The 25327-nt window shown below is 42.5% G+C and overlaps 2 protein-coding genes across 9 annotated transcripts in view; one reads left to right on the top strand and one right to left on the bottom strand.

Annotated features, from left to right (window-relative positions):
* The window catches only part of cmss1 (cms1 ribosomal small subunit homolog), a 323934-nt gene that overhangs the window by 157195 nt on the left and 141412 nt on the right, over positions 1-25327 (top strand). The gene's annotated exons all lie outside the window — the stretch shown is intronic.
* The window catches only part of filip1l (filamin A interacting protein 1-like), a 235731-nt gene that overhangs the window by 121833 nt on the left and 88571 nt on the right, over positions 1-25327 (bottom strand). For both annotated transcript variants that reach the window (XM_080203555.1, XM_080203556.1), the window contains one exon: positions 22669-22847. In XM_080203555.1, coding sequence (XP_080059681.1) covers positions 22669-22847 — 179 coding nt within the window. The remainder of the gene's footprint in view (positions 1-22668; positions 22848-25327) is intronic.

Below are 25327 nucleotides of genomic sequence, written 5' to 3'. Positions count from 1 at the left end.
CATACAGACAAGGGGAAAATGTGCAAAATTTGCACAGTGACCCAACCAAGGAATCAAACCCGAACCCCTGGTGCTTTGAGGCAGCAATGCTAACTACTGTACCGCCCCACTCAGTTTAGGGATCCAAAAATAATTTCCTTTTTCGTAATGATATCTGCACCAAAATGCCTTGAACTTCATATTGACTCACTAAGGAGGCAAGCGGCTTAAATACCTTGAAATATTCACAGCCACACATGCGGTAAATGAGGCAATCATAGCAACATCAGGAGGTATAAAATATTGAAAGTCAAGACACAAAGGCAGGTCTACATATAGAGTTCTTGGAGGAGAACGGTTGAACACTAAAAGGATGTATAATCGAGGCGCTTGAAATTGAGTTTTGGTTGATTGAATAAATCGGGGCCAGAATTCTCTAGGGGGAGGTGATGGTCTAGCGGTATTATTGCTAGACTATTAATCCAGACACTCAACTAATGTGCTGGGGATCTGGGTTCAAATCCTGCCACGGCAGATGGTGGAATTTGAATTCATAAAAAAAATCTGGAATTAAAAATCTGCTGATGACTGTGAAATCATTGTCGATTGTTGGAAAAATCCATCAGGTTCACTAATGCCCTTTAGGGAAGGAAATCTGCCGTCCTTACCTGGTCTGGCCTACATGTGACTCCAGAGCCACAGCAATGTGGTTGATTCTTAACTGCCCTCTGAACAAGGACAATTAGAGATGGGCAATAAATGCTGGCCAGCCAGCGACACCCATGTCCCACTAATGAATAAAGAAAAAAGCCATTCATGGGGCCTCCACTGCCAGTGAGAATGGAGGAGTACACAAAGGTACAAGACTGTGCAAAGAGAATGGTAGTGAGATTCGGTTTGGCGTTCGCTCACAAAAAGCCACAGCGGACAGAATATTCCCAGGTCAGCAGAGAATGGGCTGTAGTCAAGGATGTGGGAAAACAAGTTGAAGCCAAGTTAGGATGGCTCAGCAATGCATTCCTCCTGCTGGGGTGTGGGGTGGACAGGCATGTAGATTGGTGGCCAGCTCCATGCTGGGAAGGTACTCAATTAAGACCCCAATTAGGGCTATTTTGCTGATGGTGGAGCAGTCACGCATGTGCGGAGGTTATCACCTTTATTAAGTCCTCAGCTCCATACCCAAAAGAAGGGGCTACAGGACATCCAACTTGGAAGGGGGTTCCAAAAGAGTGTTTGTGGATGTGGTGCCAATCAAGTGGGGCTGCTATGTCCTGGAGCTTCTTGAATGTTGGAGCTAGACAGATCCAGGCAAGTGGAGAGCATTCCAATACACTTCTGAGTTGTGTCTTGTAGATGTTGGATAGACTTTGGGGAGTCAGGAAGTTAGATACTGCCCACAGTGTTCCCAGCCTCTGATCTACTCTTCTAACCATACTATTTGTGCATTGTGGAATTCAGTGAATTCAGGGATTCTCTCTTGTTCGAGATGGTTATTGCCTGGCAATTTTGTGATGCAAATGTTACTTGCCACTTATCAGACCAAGCCTGGATATTGTCCAGGCCTTGCTGCATTTGGACAAGGACTGCTTCACTATCTGAGGAGTCGTGAATGGTGCTGAACATTGTGCAATCATCAGCAAACATCCCCACTTCTAACCTTATGACGGAGGGAAGGTCATTGATGAAGCAGCTGTAGATGGTTGGGCCTAGGACACCACGCTAAGGAACCCTAGCAACAATGTCCTGGCACTAAGATGATTGACCTCCAACTACCACAACCATCTTCCTTTGTATGATTCCAACAGAGAGTTTTCCCCTGATTCCTCTTGACTCCAGTGTTGCTGGGGCACCTCAATGCCATACTTAGTCAAATGCTTCATTGAGATCAAGGGCAGCCACTTCTACCTCACTTCTGGAGTTCAGCTCTTTTTGTCCATGTTTAAAACCACAGCTATAATGATGTCAAGAGCTGAGTGAGCCTTGTTAGGAATGGGTTAACTTCTGTCTTCCACTTTAAACCTAACTTGCATGTTAATTGTTTAATAGACTCACCTGGATATATAAAGGGGTTACAGGTAGCACTGGGTATTGGATGTGTATGTGGAGTTGAATCAGAAAATATGAGTTTATGAGCATTTCTTTTACTAGACAACAACTGAGAGGCTTGAACAACCCTGGTGAAATCCAAACTGCATGTCAGTGATGATGTGGAGATGTCAGCGTTGGATTAGGATGGGCACCATAAGGAGTCTCAGAACACCAGGTTAAAGTCCAACAGGTTGCCACTCACCCGATGAAAGAGGAAAGCTTGTGATACCAAATAAACCTGTTGGACTTCAACCTGGTGATGACTTCTGAATGTCAATGAGCAGGCACGTGTTACTTGTTAGCACTGCTGATGACCCCCTTCCATCATCTTACTGATGATTGAGAGTAGACTGATGGAACAGTATTTGGCTGGGTTGGACCTGTCCTGCTTCTTGTGTACAGGATACACCTGGGCAGTGTTTTCAGATACATGCCAGTGCTGTAACTCTCCTGGAACAGCTTGGCCTTCAGGTATGCAAATTTTAGTGCACAAGTCTTCAGTACTATTGCTGGAATCTTGTCAGGACAATTGCAGTATCCAGTGCCTTCAGCTGTTTCTTAATATCACATGGAGTGAATTGAATTGGGTGAAGACTGGCATCTATGATGCAGGAGTCCTAGAGAGGATGGATAATCCGGTCTGTGCTTCTGGCTGAAGATTGTTGTGAATGCTTCAGCCTTATCTTTTGCACGGATGTACTGAGCTCATCTTTTATTGAGGATGGGGATACTTGTGGAGCCTCAGTTCTCCAGTGAGTTGTTTAATTGCTCACCACCATTCATAGCTGGATGTAGCGGGACTGCAGAGCTTGGATCTGATCTGTTGATGTTTGGCAGGGAGTCAGTTTTTCAATCTGCAAATTCCATGTATTAAATTCAGAATGTATTGATTGGTGAAGCACATTCCTGAAGGAGGATTTTATGAACTGTAAGTGATGGTGACTGCGATAATGGCCAAGTAACATATTAATACATGATAGCAACTAATTAACTAAAACTGGAGAGTTACATTCTTGGCTGCTGTATAGTATATTCCAATATACTTCCTGACAATTTGATGGGTGTGGGAGGCGATATATAAAAAGTTATATAACTGTTAAGTGAGTGAATTCAAATGTAGACCAGTGCAAAGCAAGAAAAATGCAAACAATAACACTGTAAATAGTTTCTGGCTGCAGAATGTATTGCTGTCTGTTTAGCTGATCCAGCATCTGTTAACTATTACAGTGCATAATTATTTAGCCCTCAGGTGAAATATTTTGTGTATCATTTCTTTCACGGCACAAGAAGTATTGCTTGCGCTCCGCGGGATCAATAGGTCATTTAATGTTATCTGTGGTGGGTCTTAGCTCGTCGTGGTGAATACCATGCAATGTGGTCAAAGCATGCAGCAGTCTGGCGTCAATTTTGAGCTTTTAACACATAGTCGTGAGGATATGTAATCTCTAAATGTGATGCCAACAACCAAAAAGGAAATGATTACATTGAATTACAATGCCACGTACAGAATTAGATTAGTGAACATTGTCAAAGCATTGTGGAGTAAATTAGAAACTGATGGTAAACATAGAAATGTTTACATAATGATAAACTGTTATGATTGAATACAGCACTATAGATTTAATGAGTATGTTCCTTTGAAGTAAGTACCATATTTTCCCAGAAATAGCTCAAACTGTCATCTAAGCTTCAACTTTTCTCCTCCAATACTCCAGCACACTCCCACCGATGGCCTAACCACTCTCCCGCTCATTCCAATGGGATCAAAGGAACAGGAGTCGGGTGTTTTTGTGGGCAATTTGAACTCTCAGCAAGAGAGCAAGTCAGAAATTGATAGGGCTGCAAGTTCAGATGATGTGGGGAGAGGGGAAGGGAGATATTTGGTTTAGTAGAACAAGTGAATTGTTGCTGGAGAGGGTGAAGGGTTGGCTGGAAGTAGCTGAACAGATAATCTTTACCTTGATCCATGAACTTCTCACACTTGTTGGAGGTGAGGGTATAAGGAGCAACGCTGAAGTGTTTAAAGAGATGGCTTACAGTGAAGGAAAAAAGCCAGAGGTTATGCTTGTTTTCCAGATTGATCCTAAACTAGGGAGTAACTAGGCTGAGGAGACTGGGGCCCAGTAGAGATCAGTGCGGTCCAGCCAAATCTGGTGATGAATGTTCAAACAGGGTCTTCATGAGCTCTGATGAAGGGTTATTCAGACTTGACACGTTAGCTCTTCTCTCTCCACATTTCGGCTGAGATTTTCCAGCATTTTCTGTTTTTGTTTCCAATTCCAATATCCGCGGTATTTTGCTTTTATCTTAGGGTCTTCAAGATGTATTTTTAAAACCAATCTTGAGCCCATTCACTTGACATCAACATATATGTTTCAGTCAGAATAACTAACATTTGCATTTTGAATAACTAATATGTGCATCAGGGTTTTTGAAAAAACAAATCGTAAAGCTGGTGACTCAATTAGCCAGACGCGATGTGTTTCCCTGGATGATAGAAGCATAAATCACATTTGTTACGTGAAAGATGATTTATAGCTTGTGTAAAAGACAGCTTAATTCTGTCCTGGGGCTAAACAATTTACTAACAAAATGATGTCTGAATTAGTATCAATATATCAATGCAGCCTGGAACTAAATATGGTTTAACTGAACAGGAATTTTGTTGGTGGCATGGGGATTACACATTTTATACTTTATTTACCACAACCTTTCATGCCTTGCAGTTAGACACACTGTGATTCGCTCAGCTTCCTTCTGCTTCTACAGTTTCTCCAATATTGACTGGAATACGGATCATAAACCAGTCAATTATAATAGAAGCCATTTCGTATCCAAACAATTTTTAAACATGTTGGAAGCTGGTGAATAAATTGTTGAAAAGTTTTGGGCCACACATTTGCTTGCGGATTTGATCGGCTACAACTTATTGGCTCTTAGTTGTACTTGTTCGATATCCCCTTTAATTTATTTTTCCATTTGCCACATTTCGGTCTTCATTCCAGTTAACCACTGGAGGAAATACTCAGACATGTTATGTCTCCTTTGCCATCTCATCACACCTGGCATTCTGATGATACAGTCAGGCCCACATGGTCATCTGACAGATGGTGTGACATGACAGCGTGTTTGTGTGCATATGTGTATTTGCATGTGCACAAGTAAATTTTGTCATGTATTTGGATCCGCATTTTTGCACGTTCATTTGTATGTATTTCCCCCATCCTTCCCCATCACCCAAGGTACACTTGTGTGTGGTTCACTTTTCAAATTAATTACTGGTGCTATCCTTATGTATCAGGGAAACTGTTTGGAGGTGAGCAGGAAGAAACATTGCAGTTCATGAGGTGCAGCCATATTTTTTGTTTTTTATCCAGGAAATATTGTATATGGATGGTACAATCAACTACATGCCTGCTTTATTGTTCTCTTTTTGTTAGCGTGGAAGTGAATTATTGTGAGGAACATATTTGAGAAATGTTGGCTGGAATTTTCTGGCTGTTCACGCTGGTGGATTCTCTAGTTCCACTGGAGTGAATGGAGACTGGTCTGAGCACCAAATTCTCCATTCTTACTTGCAGTGTTAGCTGGGCATGAATGGCTGGTTTCATTGCTGGAGGCCGTCGCTAAGGGTGCCTGACTGTGGTGTTCTGTCATAGAAACTAGGAGCAGGAGTAGGCCATTTAATCATGGCCGATTGTCAAATTCAATGTCCTGATTCCGCCCCCCCCCGCCCCCCCCCCGTATTCCTTTAGCCCTAAGAATTATATCTAATTTCTTCTCGAAATCACACAATATTTTCGATTTGTCTTATTGTCACATGTATTTGCATACAGTGAAAAGTATTGTTTCTTGTGCGCTATACAGCCAAAGCATACCATTCATGGAGAAGGAAACGAGAATGCAGAATGTAGTGTTACAGTTACAGCTGGGTGTAGAGAAACATCAACTTGATGCAAGGTAGGTCCTTTCAAAAGCCTGATGGCAGCAGGGAAGAAGCTGTTCTTGAGTCGGTTGGTGCGTGACCTCAGACTTTTGTATCTTTTTCCCGACAGAAGAAGGTGGAAGAGAGAATGTCAGGGGTGCGTGGGGTTCTTGATTACGCCGGCTGCTTTGCTGAGGCAATGGGAAGTGTAGACAGAGTCAGTGGATGGGAGGCTGGTTTTAATCTCGGTTACTTTCCATGGCAGTGAATTCCATCAATTCATCACTACTCACCTCAGTCCTAAAAGGTTTAACCCTTATCTTCAAAACTTGATCCCTAGTTCTGGACTCACCCATCACTGGGAACATTCTTTCCGAATCTACTCTGTCTAATCTGATGTTTACCTTCTGCCATCAGACCAGTCTGTGAATTTGACTGGCTGCCAGTTGGGGAAAATGAGGAAAAATTGATAGTGAGGGCCTCCTGTTAAAATTGTCAGGACCTCTGCAACCCAAACCTTGAAGCATTTCCTGTCCTTTTAACCCTCCCTGTGGCGATTGCAGCCAGTGTACCAATGCAGTATTTTTCAGAATACACATAATAATGGAAAAATCACCATCACAACTTCCGAAATAGAAATAACCTGCTTCAGTAAAGGTCCAGTGGAGAATTCAAGTTACAGCTGTGAAGAGGAAATACACCCTCTCAAAATCTTTGCAAATGCATTTGCGGTCTTAACTAGGAAAGATAATGGACTGAAAAAATTATAAGTGATGTTGAAGAGTTTAAGTACATGTTTCTGCTTGGCCCTGGGTGAGTTAACTTTAATCTAACTTGTGTTGGAACTGGGGGAAGATAAAACAAATTTGGTTAAAAGGTTCATCTGTAGCCCACAGAACCATAAAATGGTTACAGCGCGGACGGTGGCCAATTGGCCCATCTTGTCTGTGCCAACTCTCTGAAGGAGCGGTACATCTCATGCCACTTCCCACCTTCTCCCCAGAGCCCTGCATGCTCTTGCTTTTCAGATAATGACCCCTCTGTCATTTCCAACTGTAATGCTATTTCCCACCTCCCTTTCCTCTCAGAGACCTGGAATGTGTTGACATCATCCAAGTTTCTGTTCCAGCACTCCCTGTTCACCTCTGCAAGACAACAAAAGTCCCAGTGTGCAGAGCAGTTGTCGTCACCACACTTCTGTGCTGCAGTGAAAGCTGGACTGTGTCTCAGTGACACACAAGAGCTCAGAGAAATTCCATAATTGATGCCTCCATCATGGCCTCCGGATTCAGTGGGGAGGACCACCAAACAAATGCTAGTATTCTTCTTGAAGATGGTTGTGTAAGCATTCCTACAAAATCAACTTTGATAGATTAGATACGTTGTCCCGATGACCAGAAGCTATCTGCCCCACCAGGTCCTGTTTTTTACAACTCTCAAATGGCCAACATGCCAAGACAGGACAAAGGAACTACTTCAAAGACATGCCGAAGCTCTCCTTGAAACACAACAGCATTAACATTAGTGACTGGGAGGAACTTGCCACCTTGTGTTCAAAATGGCAGCAACTTGTCCATCAAGCCCCATTACACCAAGTCAAAGTGTCTTTAATAATGAAACCCATCAGCGGCAGAGAAGGTAAGAAAAGGAAGCAAATCCTGCACTCTGCATCTCACTGCCTTGTGAGGCACCCTGTCCCATGTGACTAAAGATCTACGGGGCCAGAATCGACTTGTTCAGTTAAAGACCCATGGCAGAAACTCGTGACCCTGAGTAGACGGCATCCTCAAATCGAGTGACAGCTATTGCTACTGGTGTCAACATCCATTGGTTTTGAGTTTTGTCCTCTCCACTCTACCGAGTTCACCCTGGTTAAAATTGTCAATAACCTAGCTGTAACACTATCCCTCCTCATCCCCTCCGATTTCTCTGTGGCTTTTGGCACAGTGGATTACCATCTTCCACCACTGCTTCTCAATGATTCAGTTCTGCCGTATTGCCTTCTCATGGGTTAGCTCCTGATTGTCAAAATGTAACAGCATATCTCCACCAATGGGTTCTATTCCCATGTTTGCCTGGTTGCTTCTGGAGTGCTTCAAGACCCCATCCATACCTCCCCTTTGTATTTATCTCTAAGGATGGGGGACAGTTTTCCTAAAAATGCCAATGATACCTAGCTACAGCAATTCCTCTCTTAATATCGTCATTGTCTTGAGCAATCTAGGGTTAAACTAATCAGATTTTCCCACAAGAACTAATGTAAATACTGAAGGTAGATTCTTTTCAGAGTCACCTCAGGATTTGTGAAAGTGCTGGAGTTGGGGATTCTCGCGGTAAGCGTCTACATCGCCGGAGAACCCGCAGTTTCAGTATGAGCGACGGAGCTACATTACATGCTCTGTGTACTGATTTCTAATGCAGTAAAATTTTAGAGAACAAATTCGCTAATGTTGGTAACTAAACTCTCAAGTGAATGGAGCTGCGTCAATTAATTCATTCCAACCAAAATTAGGATTTTTTTTGTCTAAATGCTGTAATAAAATTTAAAGATTATTTTGTTAGTCACAAGTAAGGCTTAAATTAACCCCACAATGAAGTTACTGTGAAAATCTCTTAGGGGCCACACTCTGGCGCCTGTTCGGATATACTGTGAAAGAATTTAGCATGACCAATCCACCTAACCAGTGCGTCTTTTGGACTGTGAAAGGAAACCGGAGCACCCAGAGGAAACCCACGTGGACACAGGAAGAACGCACAAACTCCACACAGAGCTGGGAATGGAACCCAGGTCCCTGGCGCTGTAAAGCAGCATTGCCGCCTCGGCTGGAAGCTTTGAACAATCAGCACAAACACAAATTAAACAGTGTGATAGTGAATATTGCAAAGTTAAAATGATATAAATTCCCAAATGTATCAGCAAAGTTATAGTGAAACAGCATTGACTAAATCAACATTTTGTGAAGAATTGGAGTATTCCTTCCCACCATCATACTTGATTCCATAACTGTTACCACACTATGTGACAATCTGACATCAAAAAGGGTGAGCCAGAATTACTTGTAGCTTAATATTGGCAAAATCAATTTATCTTACTTGTTACCTCTCAGAAACTCTGTGCCTTAGCACCTCCCCACCCCCCCACCGCTGCCCCGATCGTACATTCAATCCTGAATATCCATTTAAAAGCAATCCAACAGTATGTGACTTCAACCTTATTTTCCCACCCAAAGCTCAGATATCGCACATCCAATACTGTAACAATTTATAATGTTTGCCATTCTAACACTGCCCATTTTTATGGACTAGATATTGGCCATGTTACCTCTATCCCGTTGCTGATTTTAAAAAAAATATTGTTACTTTCAGACTCAAGCTTTCCAGTGCCCTCCTCTCTTGATCCCCAAGTTTCTCATTACATAAACTGCAATGAATCCAAATCACTGACACTTGCATCCTGTTTTCCACAAGCTGCTGGTGAACTATCCCCTCTGTTTTGGGTGACCTCCATTCCATAAGTTCATTGATCCCAAAATGCTCGTCATTTCATCCCTCCATGGCGTCACTTTTTTCCCTAGCTCTACAACTCCCAGCAGCTTTACATTTCAGCCTCCATTCTTTTCTGACTCTGGTGTGCTGTGTGATTCACTGTCTCATTACTCTACCATTACTGACAGAGCTTTCCACTATTTTATCATCTACGCTCTTTCCCTAACTTCCTCCAACTGTTTAGATCTCTAGCTTTGTTCCAAACTCTCCTTAAAAGCCTAACTCTTCAACACTTTCAGCCACCTCCATGTATCTTTTCATTTAATTTTGTTTACGTCTGAGCTCCAAATCTGAAGCTTTGCAACATTAAGCACATTTATGAAAACACGTTACTGCTTTTGTTTTGGATCTTGCTTTGCTTTTGTTAATTGGAAATTGGTGGGAGATATTTGAATTGTCATGATTAACATAATGTTCAAAAACTAGTCCAGACAAAATAAAGGCTTTCATTCATTCGTGGCACATAGGCGTTGCTGGCTGGGCTAGCATTTATTGCTCATCCCTAATTGCCCAGGGGTAGTTGAGAAGTCAACCACATTGCTGTGGCTTTGGAGTCACATGTGGGCCAGACCAGGTAAGGATGGCAGGTTTCCTTCTCTAAAGGACATTGGTGAAGCAGGTAAGTTTTTCCAACGATTGACAATGGTTTCACGGTCATCAGTAGATTCTTAATTGCAGATATATTTTATTGAATTCAAATTCTACAATTTGCCATGGTGGGATTCGAACATTAGCTGAGTTTCTGCATTAATGGTCTGGTGATAATACCACTAGGCTTCCTTAGAGACGTCACCTTGAGTTTACCTACAAAACTTGCAAGTTTTATGAAGTGCACAATCTGAGATTTTCAAGTAAACTGGCAGTAACAATTTCTGTGATGCTTTTTGGACACTCTCTTCCTGAATAGCAATGTAGATATGTCAACAGGGGGCATTTCACTGTTCTGAATACAAAAATAAAATTGTGCATGCTAATATACCATGATATATCTTCTGCATGCAAAAGGGATGGGCAGAATATCACTAATATAATGTTTTCCCTTTGGTTTATTAGCAATGTCTTGCTTCTCCGAACAGCATTGATGCTTAGTTTTGTAGTCTTCAAGATATCTTAGTTGCTGTTAGGTTTAGAGTTTTTCAATTTCTGAGAAGGGATATATATATTGTGTAGAATTTGTGAGCCATCTGTTAACTGACCGTCTGTATCCCCAAAATGAAAAACTAGCTCACGTGACTGTTCCATTGGGAAACTAGCACTGGGCAATAATGCTACTTTACCAAACATAATTTTTTATATAACTTAGTTTATTCAATCTTCTCAGTGGGGAGAAGTAAGCAATGCTTGGAATTGCCAAGCATAAAACCATTCAAAACTTTAGCACAGGAAACATACTGTAACAATTTGTAATGTTCACAATTCGAAGCAGAATATCTACGTTTTGGCAGGTTTAGAGGAGGCTATGGCAGGAAGGGTGACAGCTACTAGTGATGCCAAAATACACTGTATGATGTTAGACAGCGGAACTAAAAGAAGAATGATCAGATATATTGGCATGGACTTAGTGCTACCTCAACGTTCTCACACCCAGTTTTTTCCATCTGGACGTTGTTTTAGGAGTGGAAGGAAACAGCAACTACCTTTTCTAATCATCAAGGCAACATATTCATCACAGGCAATAAACACTGTTGGACCTTCTTGCCATGTACATGTCTTCTGGGGACTTGTCATGCTTAGGCCATGGCTTCTGTCATCAAAAGATTTTCGCTTGAATGTAGCACAGAAGAATATGAAAGGAATTGCAGCAACTATCATTGGTTTATAGAAGTTAGACTTTTAAAACTCATTGCCATTCAGCTCACCAATTTGGGTATTGCTGTCATCTCTGGTGCCATTTTAGAATAATCCATGTTGATTTTGTAGCAGTATCTTACTTTTGCAGTCTCTATAGCACTCTCTTTCAAGTTATCATTGACACTAATTTAGTCTTAGTGCATTTTCCTCCATTCACTGACTAAAACAAATAAGTAGCTATGAGGAAAAATGGTACTATTCATCAACTTTTTCATTGATATTTGTAAATCTATCATGGTGTCTGAATATTCAGTTCCTAAATGGAGAAAATTACTAATACTAATCATTTTTAACTTTTGCTTTGTGTCCCTTATGTAATTATTGAGGGGAGATGTAGTTTTATGTTTTTGATTAGTTTCAAAGTGTGGTATAATTTTATATCGATGGCACAGTGAGTAGCACTGCTGCCTCACAGCGCCAAGGATCTGGGTTCGATTCCGGCCTTGGGTCACTGTCTGTGTGGAGTTTGCATATTCTCGTGTCTGCGTGGGTTTCCTCCGGATGCTCTGGTTTCCTCCACAGTCAAAAGCTGTGCAGGTTAGGTGGATTGGCCATGTTAAATTGCCCCTTAGTGTCAGGAGGATTAGCAGAGCAAGGTCGTGGTGTTATAGAGAAAGGGTTTGGGTGGGATTGTTGTTGGTGCAAGATCGATGGGCTGAATGGCCTCCTTCTGTACTGTGGGTATTCTATGACGCTATGTGGCTGAAAGGCTTACTAAGGAGAGTGGGTCATATAGTGGGCTGGATCTGGGTCTGTCTTCTCTGGAACTTGGTTCAAAGTTCTGCCAGGCTGATGGGATGACAATCTATGCTGGCCACAAGACTCTTCCTTGAAATGAGTTTGAGGTATCTCAGTGGGTCCTATTATTAAACTATCCTTAAGTTGAAATCAAGTTGGTGACCACACAGAGGGGTCATCGGGTGAGTGCTGTGTAGGAAATGGAAAATGTCACTGTAATGCATGCTTCCTTGGCTGGCCCTGAAACATATTATTGAGAGAATTGATGACACTGCAATTTGTGACCGGCAAGTCCGTGATACGGATAGTGGGTGAGTTACTTTTTCAACACCTGACCAATTTCTCCTTGATCAACACAAGATTTATATATAATAAAGTTACTTTTGATTTGATTTTTTTATTGTCACATGTATTAACATACAGTGAAAAGTATTGTTTCTTGCGCACTGTACAGACAAAGCATACCATTCATAGAGAAAGAAGGAAAGAAGAAAGTGCAGAATGTAGTGTTACAATCATAGCTAGAGTGTAGAGAAAGATCAACTTAATGCAAGGTAAGTCCATTTAAAAGCAGGGAAGAAGCTGTTGGGTCGTTTGGTACATGACCTCAGACTTGTGTAAATCTTTCCCGACGGAAGAAGGTGGAAGAGAGAATGTCCAGGGTGTGTGGGGTCATTGATTCTGCTGGCTGCTTTTCTGAGGCAGTGGGAAGTGTAGACAGAGTCGTGGGAGACAGGGTGGGAGGCTTGAGTGATGGACTTAGCTTTGTTTACGACCCTTTATAGTTTGGGGATTTTATCTATTCTATCTTGTCTGATTATAAAGAAGTCTGTATTGATTTGTAACTTTATTTTTCTCTGTTTAATCTGGTTAATTTTTAAACAATGTTCAGGAAGATTTGGCTGAAAAGGAAAAGCAAAACTGTGATTCCAACACAAAATTTTCTGATATTTGCTGGAGTTCTGGGCACAGATTATTTCATGTGCATTATTTGTGTCATATTTTCACATTTCCATTGATTTTATTTGGGAGAAATTTGGAGGGTCGTTAGTCTGTTCAATTCTCTTCTTCAGAAAGCAGTGAAGACTGGGCCATTGAATGTATTCAAAGCTGAGTTAGTTAGATTTTTGATCTATAAGGGAGTTGAGGGTTGTGGAGAGGGAGACGGGCAGGAAAATGAAGTTGAGGCCACAAGTGAATCAGCAGTCATCTTATTTGAGTAATGGACTGCTCCCTGATTGGTGGCACAGTGGGTAGCACTGCAGTCTCAGCGCCAAGGTCTGTGTAGAGTTTGCATGTTCTCCCCATGTCCACGTGGGTTTCCTCCCACACTTCAAAGATCATCGAAAAATAGAAACCCTATAGTGCAGAAAGAGGCCATTTGGCCCATCAACTCTGCATCGACCATAATCCCACCTAGGCCCCAGACCCATGTCCCTACATATTTACCCACTAACCCCTCCAACCTACGCATCTCAAGAATCTAAGGGGCAATTTTTAGCATGGCCAATCAACCTAACCTGCACATCTTTGGACGGTGGGAAGAAACCAGAACATCCAGAGGAAACCCACACAGACAAGAGGAGAATATGCAAACTCCACACAAACAGTGACCTAAGCCGGGAATCGAATCCAGGTCCCTGGAGCTTTGAAGCAGCAGTGCTAACCACAGTGCTACCGTGCTGCCCTACGTGCAGGTTAGGTTGATTGGCCGTGCTAAATTGACCATTAGTGTCAGGGGATTAGTAGGGTAAATACGTGGGGTTATAAGGATGGAGCCTGAGTGAGATTGTTGTCAGTGCAGACTCAATGGGCTAAATGGCCTCCTTCTGTAGGGATACTATGATTCTACTCTATGTTTCACCCAATCACCCACCCCCTTCCCAGAACCATTTGATTACTCTTCCCAGCCATCCTCCTGACTACAAAAGATCATGAATCCATCACGTAAACCTGCCTCCCATCCATCGGCTCTGTCGACACTTCCCGCTGCCTCGGCAAAGCAGCCAGCATAATTAAGAACCTCACGCATCCTGGACATTCTCTCTTCCACCTTCTTCCATTGGGAAAAAGATACAAAAATCTGAGGTCACGTACCAATCGACTCGAGAACAGCTTCTCCCTTGCTGCCATCAGACTTGTATTACTTTGCATTAAGTTGATCTTTCTCTACACCCTAGATGTGACTGTAACACTACATTCTGCACTCTCTCCATTCCTTCTTTATGAACGCTGTGCTTTGTCTGTATAGCCTGCAAGAAACAATACTTTTCACTGTATGCTCATCCATGTGACAATCAAACCCGATAACACTTCATTCCCCCCTGCCTGCCCCACCCCGACAGGATCTGACTAACACTGGCAAGTCCCAACTGCTCACCAGCGATATGCCTGCACCATCTTGAACCTACTGCCTGACTCAGCGCCCCAGCTCACCCACCTGTCCGTTCATTCACTCATCCATTCGTTAGCATTCATTAAAAGACTGAACCTTTAAACTTACCCGAATATGGCAGCTAGTGCCCTAAAAAGTGGGCGTGTCCTTTCTTCCTCGACTCTACTGTTTTCTGGTGGAGTTCCTCAGTAGCCCTGCACTTTGTATTTCTTTGACGGCTGGGATCAGAAGACCCCCGGACAGAATGTGCTCAGCATCGGGTCAGGAGGATCTTTGCATGCAGTGGTATTGTGTTCAACCTGAAGCATTGTCACTGCTCAGAAGATTCAGGTCAATGAGACAACTGAAGCCTTTTAGTACTCCTAACCTTTCTAGTATATTTACATTTGTACATGGTTAGGGCATTGTGGGAGGGAAGAATTAATTCTAACCCTCTGTGGCACAGTGGTTAGCACTGCTGTCTCACAGTACCAGAGGCCAGGGTTCAATTCCTGGCTTGGGTCACCGTCTGTATGGAGTTTGCACGTTCTCCCTGTAGGTTTCCTCTGGGTGCTCCGGTTTCCCCCCACATTCTGAAAGACGTGCTGGTTAGATGGATTGACCCGAACGGACGCCAGAGTGTGGCGACCAGGGGAATTTCACAGTAATTTCATTGTAATGTTAATGTAAGTCTTACTTGTGACTAATAAATAAACTTTTACTTTACAGCGCGATGCTGGGGAATGAATTACACCAAGAGACTTTCCTAGCAGTCGCACAACAATCCGCTTCCTCACAAACCAGTCTCAGACCATTTGAAAAAAAATAAATGAAATAAAAATCTAACATAAATTCGGTCAGGCCACTTTGGGAAGTGTACAATCTGTTTCTAATGTAATATTTGAAGCAGGTTGTGCCAGAAATGACACACACTATGATTTGAAAACGACACTATAAATGGAGCATAAGTCAATACTGTGCTATAGGCTTTGTTTTTAGTTTGATGTTGTGCCAGTTCAGCAAGTCATCTCATTCGTGCCATTCATTTCTGCCTCTGACCACAAATATGGCACCAAGATGAAGTAGGACATTTCTGAATTCACGGTGTTCTTAAAATCAACTGGAAGACTTGACTATTTGAGTTTTCACTTTTGCGCAGCTCTTTCCATTCAGTCTTTCCAGCCTCAACAGACAGAAATAACTTTGCACAGTAATATTTGTAGCTTAAACACATTTTTTTAAAAAAATGCTTTTTTTGACAATGAAATATTTTATTGCAAGTGTGTGTAACAAGTTGTTGATAACAATGGCTATCATTCCGACCTCTTGGAATTTATTCTGGCACATGTTCAGAGCTGTAAAGGCTTGAGCGGATTTACTTAACTCTCGAGTGTCACGAGTAGCCCTTCTGCACAATGTCCAACGCGGTAGAAGAGTAAAATCTTGTGTGTGTGTTTTTAAATTAAAGGAAGGATTGTACTCTATGCATTCAACTAGTAAAGAAAATCATTTAATTGCCGCACTTAATAGAAATGTGTCCAGTGGCACAGTGGTTAGCACTGCTGCCTCACAGCGCCAGGGACCTGGGTTCAATTCTGGCCTTGGGTCACTGTCTGTGTGGAGTTTGCGCATTCTCGATGTGTCTGTGTGGGTTTCCTCTGGGTGCTCCAGTTTCCTCCCACAGATGTAGATTGATCATACTAAATCACCCTTCCTGTCAGGGGGATTAGCAGGGTGAATAAAGTGAGAGAGGTTATGGGGATAGGGCCTGGGTGGGGCTGTTGTGGGGGCAGGCTCGTTGAGTCAAATGGCCTCCTTTTGCATTGTAGGGATCCTCTGATTCTATGATTAATGTACATACAGTGGGCACATTAAGTCTGTCAGTGACTACAATCCCTATGCAGCCTAATACGGGCAAGGTTTTCCAGCCTTCCAATGTTTCCTGCCAACAGGAAGTGGCGTGTTGTTTGCTAGCAGTGGGATTCTCTGGTCCTGCCACTGTCAATGGGAATTCCCAATGATAAAATGAATGGAATCAATCCAGACATTGCCTTTGACTAATTGGAAGAATGGATAAAGAGAAAAAGTAACTGGATTGACTTATTTTCCTTTATTTTTCATGCTGCTCTCTTTAACTGATAGCCCATAGGATCATAGAAGTTGATTTTATGGATTTTTCTGTGATCTTCACTTACCTGAAACACCACGGCCATATCACCACCCAGAGTACTCAGCCTGGCTAAAGGGGGGGTATGATGTTCCACATCGTGATGCTGGGCCCATTATTGCTCACCAGTTATATAAATGATTTGGGGTGGAGTTCTCCCATTTTGAGACTCTGGCAAATGCAGGAATATGGAATGTTTTCCTGAGCTCATTCATTACGTACCCAGGTGTTTCACACCATATTCAGTGGCAGGATAGCCTCAAAGGCGCGTAGTCTCCCATTCTCCCCAGGCACCATATTGAAAAGGTGTCCAACATCACTGACCCACCATTGAAGAGAGACGGTGAACCTGCTGAAATGAAACAGAAGATTCTGGAAAATCTCAGAAGGTCTGATCGCATCTGTGGAGAGAGAATAGAACCAACGTTTCAAAGGCGTTATCCAGACTCGAATCGTTGGCTCTGTTCTCCCTCCACAGATGCTGAGATCTTCCAGCATTTTCTGTTTTTATTTCAGATTCTAGCATCCACAGTATTTTGTCTTTATTTCCTGAAAATGAAGATGGATCTCTGGCAGCATTCCGAAACCTGGAAATGGACCTGCTCAGAATGAAGATGGATGCCCCGGAACATTCTGAGGCTGGAAGGTGGACTCCCTCCAGGACACTGAATGTGGAAGACCCACTTGCAGATGCTCCCTCTACCCACTGCTGAGGTGTCTAGGCTCCAGGGTTGCGGGTAGTCTTCATCTTAAACTCCAGAGGCAGCCTTCTTCAGATGAGACATCTGCATGGCACGTTGTTCCAAACGTATTTGACGGGATGCAGATGAAGTTCACACCAGCCTTTGGCGAGCTTTCTGCTACGGTGGGCATCAATGGGCGATCCTACTGTAAACTCGCGCCAGTGTGAAATTGATTTCTGGGCCTCCTGCCGTATTCTTCCAACTTGCCTACCATCGGATGTGCCAGCAGTTGCTTGGGAGAATTCTACGCTTGAACTTGGGACTCAGACATATAATTCCAAAATGTGCATGCAACACCCAATTGGAGGGTGTAGGTGACAAAGATGTGCGGGTTAGGTTGATTGGCCATGCTAAAATTGTCCCTTAGTATCCTGAGATGCGAAGATTAGAGGGGTTAGTGGGTAGATATGTAGGGATATGGGGTTAGGGCCTGGATGGGATTGTGGTCGATGCAGACTCGATGGGCCAAATGGCCTCTCTCTGCACTGTAAAGTTTCTATGATTGATTCTATGACACAGAGGAACAAAATACAGGAGAACATGAATAAAGTTGCAGAATAGGTGTGTAATCGGGTCTTCAATATTGATGACTGTGAGGTGGTGCATTTTAGTAGGAAGAATAAAGAGGCCACATTGGAAAATAAATATATAAATGGGTCAGAGGAGCAGGCATCTGGTATTCCAGGGTATATATACACAAATCCCTAAAAATAGCAATGCTGTTAAAAAGACTATAAAAAGCAAACAAAGCTATTGGGTTCATTTCTGGACAGAAGTAAAGCAGGCAAGTTATATTAACCTTGTGTAGAAACTTGGTTAGACCACTCTTGGAGTACTATAACTAGTTTCGTTCTCTATGTTAGAGGAACTTGGGAAGATGCAAAATTAGAACCAAGAGGTGATACCTAAATTTATTTATTTATTAGTCACAAGTAAGGCTGACATTAACACTGCAATGAAGTTACCCACCTGCGTCTTTTGGGTCGATGCACCTAACCAGCACATCTTTCAAACTGTGGGAGGAAACTGGAGCATCCAGAGGACCTGCAGACTCCACACAGGCAGTGGCCCAAGCCGGGAATCGAACCCAGGTCCCTGCGGCTGTAAGGCAGCAGTGCTAACCTACTGTGCCACCGTGCTGCTCCTACTACAAGTGGTGGACACATTTAAGGGAAAGTTAGATAAATCCATGAGGGAGAAAGGATTCGGAGGATATTCTGGTGGAATTTGATGAAGAAGAATGGGAAGCAGAATGCAGCATGGAGTTACCTGTTGGGCTGAATGAACTGTTCCTGTGTTGTCGATGCTATTTAATAATATGTGCTATCTAACTATGTTAGAGAAGAGAATTACTTATTGATAGGTAGACTAATAAGTGTCCACTCAAATGATGGAAAGTTTTGCTCAAGATGACTTACGATGCAGATTCCAGTTCATCAAACCCATTCATCCAACTTTGTTCATTGTTGTCTGAAGCAACTCAATGAGTGTGACATCAGTGATGACGGACCAATGGAGGCATTGAATGCAAAGGCAGTGAAATCACGTTGAATCTTTATAAAGCATCTAGCTCGGGCTACCACACTTTAGAAAGGATTTGAGGATCCTTGAGCGGGTGCAGAGGATATTTTCCCAGAATGGTTCCAAGGATGAAACTTAAGGTTAGGTGGGAGAAGCGCAGGATCTGCTCCTTGGATCAAAAGAGATGGGGGGAGCTCTGACAGAGGTGTAAAAGGCTATGACAGGTTTAAATAAAGTAGACAAAGAAAAGCTGATGGTGCAAGGATGAGGAGGACACAGATTTAGGCCAAAACGTTATAGCTGTTCACGCTGGCAGGATTTTCCCATCCCACTGCAGTGAACAGAGATTTGGCTGGGTGCCGAGTTTGCTGCAGCGAAAGTGTGGTGTCAATAGCCGGTAGGATCTTAATATTTTGAGTAAGAAATGGGGGGGAGGTGAGGTAGAAATTTTTACACAGTTAGTGATAATGACCTGGAACTTGCTGCCTCCAAGGGTAGTGGAAGCCGAGATGATCACGATTCCAAAACAAAGTTGGATGGCCACTTGAGGGGAATAAACATGCAGGACTACAGGGATAGTGCGGAGTGTGGGACTGACTGAATTACTCTACAGAGAGCCAGCATGGACTCAATGTGCCCAAATCCTCCTTGCCTACTGTAATGATTCTATGACCTGCCTGCAGTGGTAATGTTAAAATCATTGCAATAATGTTACAACAATCCACAGCTGATGCTGTTGGCTTCACTGAGCAGCTTAAATTCCTTGTTTTGAAGGGACGCCCATGAATAAATTTCAGTCACCTTTTGGACAATGTCATGGTACCTCACCAAATTATCTTGTAAATAGCTACAGCAAAATCTGAGCGATAGCAACCCCACCTTCATACAGGACCTTTGATTTAATATTGACTTCAGCCAACAGTTGACCAAACCTGTCATGTTATGAGTTGTGTATCTTCGTATCCCACATTTGAACAACCAAGTTTGTTTGGGGAAGATTATGCTACTAATTTACCAGACAGTCAATACACAGCATCTTTCTTGGGACCGTGAGGGAAAGGTCCTAAGAAAAAACTTTACCTCCAGATGTTCCAAAGTGCATCACCGCCAATGAAGCATTTTTGACATGACGTTAATGTCAGCAACTGTGCAAACCAACTTGTGCACAGCAAGGCCCAACAAAGTCTAATGGAATAACTAATTATTTATCTGTTTTATTGATATTGGTTGAGTGATTAGTGCGACCCCTTAGATCCAGTTCTAATCAGAGGGACCTTTTGCAGTAAGCTAGCTTCTTCTCCAGCTACCTTTGAAGACTCCAAGATAGTGAGAGGTTTTAGTTCATTCCAGTCCATAAGTTCCTAAACTTTATTCTGAAGGCAACGCTCAAAATGTAAAATCATTTAAATTGAATTATTTTAAAGAACCAACGTTCAATGGCTCGTGCCTTTAAAAAAAAGTAACGCTTATTTATTAGTCACAAGTAAGGCTTACATTAACACCGCAATGAAGTTACTGTGAAATTCCCCTAGTCACCACAGCCGGCAACTGTTTGCGTCAATGCATCTAATCAGCACGTCTTTCAGAATGTGGGAGGAAATTGGAGCACCCAGAGGAAACCCTTGCAGGCACAGGGAGAACATGCAAACTCAGACAGTGATCCTAAGCCAAGAATGGACAGGTCCCTGGCTCTGTGAGGCAGCAGTGTTAAGCTAAGGTATTAGTTCATCAAACATTCGTGACAATGTTGCTGTCTGTTAAGGAATGGCGTGAACTTCTTTTTACTCAGAACGTTAACTGTTTTTCCAGGAACTCTCACAATACTAATTATAGATAAGCATCACTTATGTAAACTTCCAGTCAAACCAGTCAGTGTGTCACTGAAGTTTAAAATTTGTATAATATCAAACTTTTAAGCAGTTTATTAATTAACAAATATCTAAAATATTGCTGTATTTTACTTTTGAATGTATACTATTTAAATGAAAGGTCACATTTTACTTGTGAGTTAATTAATCTTCACCTGTTCATTGCTAACTGCGAAATTGCCTAATTTTACATTTGGATTTATGGATTGGACGGCTTGTAACATGGTGCAAGGTTCCTTAAGTAGAATCATAGAATCCTTACCTTCAGCCCATCTAGTCTGCACCGACTCTCCAAAAGTGCATCCCACCCAAAGCCATTCTCATAACCCCCAACCGTTTACCTCGCTAATTCCCCTAATCTACACATCTTGGGACAATAAGAGGGAATTTAGCATGGCCAATCCACCTAACCTGCACATCTTTTGGACTGTGGGAGGAAACCGGAGCATGTGGAGGAAACTCACGCAGACACGGGGAGATTGTGTAAACTCCACAAATCACCCGAGGCTGGAATTGAACCCGGTCCCTGGTGCTGTGAGGCAGCAGTGTTAACCACTGTGCCACCCTTGACCAAATAACCATGTAATCTCTGTTTTGCTACAGTCAACTCCTGATATGAAAAGGTCAATGCCAGTTTCAATTGGGGAACTTTAATTTTAGAGACCACATTGCATGTGCCTTGCTCCAAATTTTAAAAATATTCAGTTTCAATGTCAGAATCTCATGGAAAGTGTCAATTTGGGTATATTTGTATAGACCAAATTGAAGTGGAGGTATTGTTGATCTTCTGTTCAAACATTCCAATTGGCAAGTTCAGGTATGAGTTCAAGTGTGAACGTGCCTGTACTATATCCCAATTTAAATAGTTGTTAACCAACCAAGAAATTATGTTGTGTGAAAATAGTGTGCTCAGAAAGGATTCTTACATGCTAATCAGAATTTGTACCTTCCCATTTAGTTTTGTCCCAGAAATTGAATTATTTGGAAATTTAGTGAAACATGATTTGGATTTGCGTTGTGATGAAGTGTGGTATCTCATCTGTAAAAACCTCTCCTTTGCTTTTCTTGTTCCATTGCCACAGTAGCTGATCGCCCCATGGAGGGACTCACCCTTCATGGTGACAGTATGACTTATTTGTTGTTGTAAGTTTTTAAAAAAGTCTTCAGAGGACATCTCCATCTTGATGTGCCCTCCTCTTTCCCCTGCCTATATTGGCAGCTCATATGGGTGGCATGGTAGCACAGTGGTTAGCACTGCAACCTCACAGAGCCAGGGATCCAGGTTCGATTCCCAGCTTGGGTCACTGTGCAGGAGTCTGCATGTTCTCCCTGCATCTGTGTGGGTTTCCTCCGGGTGCTCTGGTTTCCTTCTGCAATCTAAAAGATGTGGAGGTTAGATGGATTGGCCATGCTAAATTCCCCCTTAGTGTTCCAAGATGTGTAGGTTAGGGGAGTTAGTTGGGGTAAATGGGTAGGGTTACGCGGATGCGTGTGGGTGCTGGTTAGGTGCGTTGGCCTTGCTAAATTCTCCCTCAGTGCCTCAGTGTACCCGAACAGGCGCCAGAACGTAGCAACTAGGGGATTTTCACAGTAGGTTCAATGCAGCATTAAGGTAAGCCTACTTGTGACACTGTAAACATCTCTGCAAGTGGGAGTACTGATCTGTGAATTCTGAAGGCCTGCTTCCATCTTTGATAGGATTGCGCTCCTGGAGGTGACCAATTAATAAAATCACTTCCAGCGTCACTCCTGCCAACAATTCCGGGTTCCCAAATTCAGCCTGTCGTCAGTATCAGGACTTTGGAACAAAAAATCCAACCCGGGATAACAGCATTTTACTGGGTGTGAGTATAAATTTCTGAACATACCGTTCACGTTCTTGTTCGAGGAGGTTGGTGAATTCATCACTCTTTTCCATGTAGTCTACATGCTTCTTTTTCTCATCTTCCAATTCGTCGACTGTCTGTCTGTGGGATCTTTCTACCAGGAGAAGTTGCTCTAACATCCTTCTGTGCGTCTCTTTCTGTTTTTCAACGAGTTTGTCGAGCTGTGCATAGAGCAAAATTATGTTCCATTGTGTACCTTAAAATATGGATTATCTGTTCAGAATAATTATGCCTCAAATTTCTTTGCGGTTTCTGGAAGAGCCCTGCCAACTCCTTGGGCAATAATTTGGGCATGGCCCACTTTCGGGAGTCAGTGGCGCTTGGTCACCAACAGTTCTGAAATTTCACTTGTGGTCTTTGTTTACAGTGACTGCCACTCACAAGGGCAATAATATCAGGGCAAAGACTCACGCTGGACTGGTGGCTAGCGTACTGATGGAGAAACTGATAGCTGAAACAAACAAGATTCTGAGGGGACTTGACAGAACACAAGCTGAGAGCATGTCCCCTCGTTGGAGAATCCTGAACAAGGGATTGCACAGTTTTAGAGTCAAGTGTAAGATGGAGATGAGGAGGAATTTATTTTCTCAGAGGATCCTTAATGTTTGGAATCCGTTATCCCAGAGAGCAATGGAGGCTGGGTCATTGAGTATACTCAAGACAGAGTTAGACCAATTTTTGTTCTACAAAAGCGTTAAGATTTATTAGGGGAAGACAGAAAATTGGAGTTTAAGTTTAAGTAGGCTTACATTTACACTGCAATGCCACATTCCAGCGCCTGTTGGATACACTGAGGGTGAATTTAGCATGGCCAATGCACCTAACCAACATTGTTAGGAATGTGGAAGGACTAGAGAGAACCCAAGCAGATACGGGGAGAACGTGCAGACTCCACACACACTGTGACCCAAGCCGGGTGCCTGGTGCTGTGAAGCAGCAGTGCTAACCACCATGCTGCCCTAGTTTACATGGACGCTCCAATGAGCACTCAGTGGGTTCTCGGTGAAGGTTGCCAGGTGGGAGAATTTCTGGGGCAAGTGGGAGTTCAGGATGTATCTTAAATTGTGCGAGTGCCTTCTCCCCAATCAAAATTGTGCCCTCCTGCCGGCGTTAGACTGGGGTAAAGACAGTAAGAAGTCTCACAACACCAGCTTAAAATCTGACCTGTTGGACTTTAACCTGGTGTTGTGAGACTTCTTACCCAGTCAGAGATCACAGCTGATGGATAGTTGAGGCCGATATGTTATACGCTGTGAGAAACTTATTGCTGTGGAGAGGGGATTTTTGCTGAGTTGGAATTTCTGCCAAATAGATGATCACTCAAATTCCAGAGCCTCTGACAGATTACTTATTACTTTTCATTGGAATCCATGGCAGGTTTAGGAATTCATTTTGCAGCCTATCTCAAAAACCTCTCCAACTTTGAGATTTAGTTTTCTGCCTGCCAGGAGGGGATGTTTAAAAAGACAAATACAGATAAGATTTAGTTCTTTCAAAAATTCTATTAAGGCAATTTAGATTCATATTGATTTTTAAATGCCAGTCAGAATTTTTCTGGCATTTAAAAGAGATAGATTCTGTAATCGGAAATGGGGAACTTAAACTCAGGTGGCCTCAATGTCATTTGCCAAGAGAATTAAACCAGAAGTCTATTTATTTATTAGTCACAAGGAGGCTTACATTATCATTGCAATGAAGTTACTGTGAAAATCCCCTACCATCATCCTGGAATAAGGGAACACATGAAACTAGTAACCAGCTAATTTGATGGCAAATAACTCCAGGTGAGAAAGGACTCGCCACAGCAGAATTCCTCTTCTTTAAGCACTATGGGATTGGTTTATAGAGGAACATAGCAGCCAGGTTTTCTGCTCCTTATTGTTGTGCAATGGCTTCAGTTGAAACTGTACATGCTTGCCACATGGGGACATTATCAGGCCTGGTTATGCCTGGTTTGGTCAAAAGTCCAGTCAGCAGTACTGCCTCAGCTCATACATGAGGAATAATTATCTGGTAGGACACCATAGAGCTGCTGCCCCCTATTTAAAATTGTGCCATTCAAGAAAAGAAAGTTGGAAGTTGAAACAAAAATCATGGTTAAATGTGTAGGTTGTGAACTGTTAAGAGAAACAGTGTGAGTTTTTTCATCGACAATAACTATCGTTCTTTCTGGTGTCCTATCTCAATATCCAGTTTTTAATTGATTTTTATTGGTAAGACCATAAAACGTAAGAGCAGAATTACACCATTGGCCCATCATGACTGTTTCACCATTAAATGAGATTATGACTGATCCAGTGTGTTAATCCTCGACTCTGTTTTCCTGCCTTATCCCCATAAACGCTTGATGCCCTTACTGATTAAAACCTGTCAATCTCAAATGGGAAGTTCTGCTGTAATTAGGTGTGTCTGTGACAAACAGAAACTTATAACACAAACAAAAAGCCATTTGATCCGCCAAGGCCGTGCTGACTCTTTAAAATTAAATTTGCGCTGAGATTCGCATCCTCATCTCAGAAACGCCCCATCTTCAATACCTGTCCAACTCCTTTTTAAAATTATTCACGAAATCAGCTTCCACCTCCTTTCTTGGCAAAGCTTTCCAGATCCTGGCGACTCTTGAGTGGAAAAAAAAATTCTT

This window comes from Carcharhinus amblyrhynchos, chromosome 15, assembly GCF_965287045.1.
Source record: "Carcharhinus amblyrhynchos chromosome 15, sCarAmb.v2.hapA, whole genome shotgun sequence".
In the NCBI taxonomy this organism is placed as follows: domain Eukaryota; kingdom Metazoa; phylum Chordata; class Chondrichthyes; order Carcharhiniformes; family Carcharhinidae; genus Carcharhinus; species Carcharhinus amblyrhynchos.
Note: the sequence above shows the minus strand (reverse complement) of the source record. Positions and strands in the feature narration are given on the sequence as shown.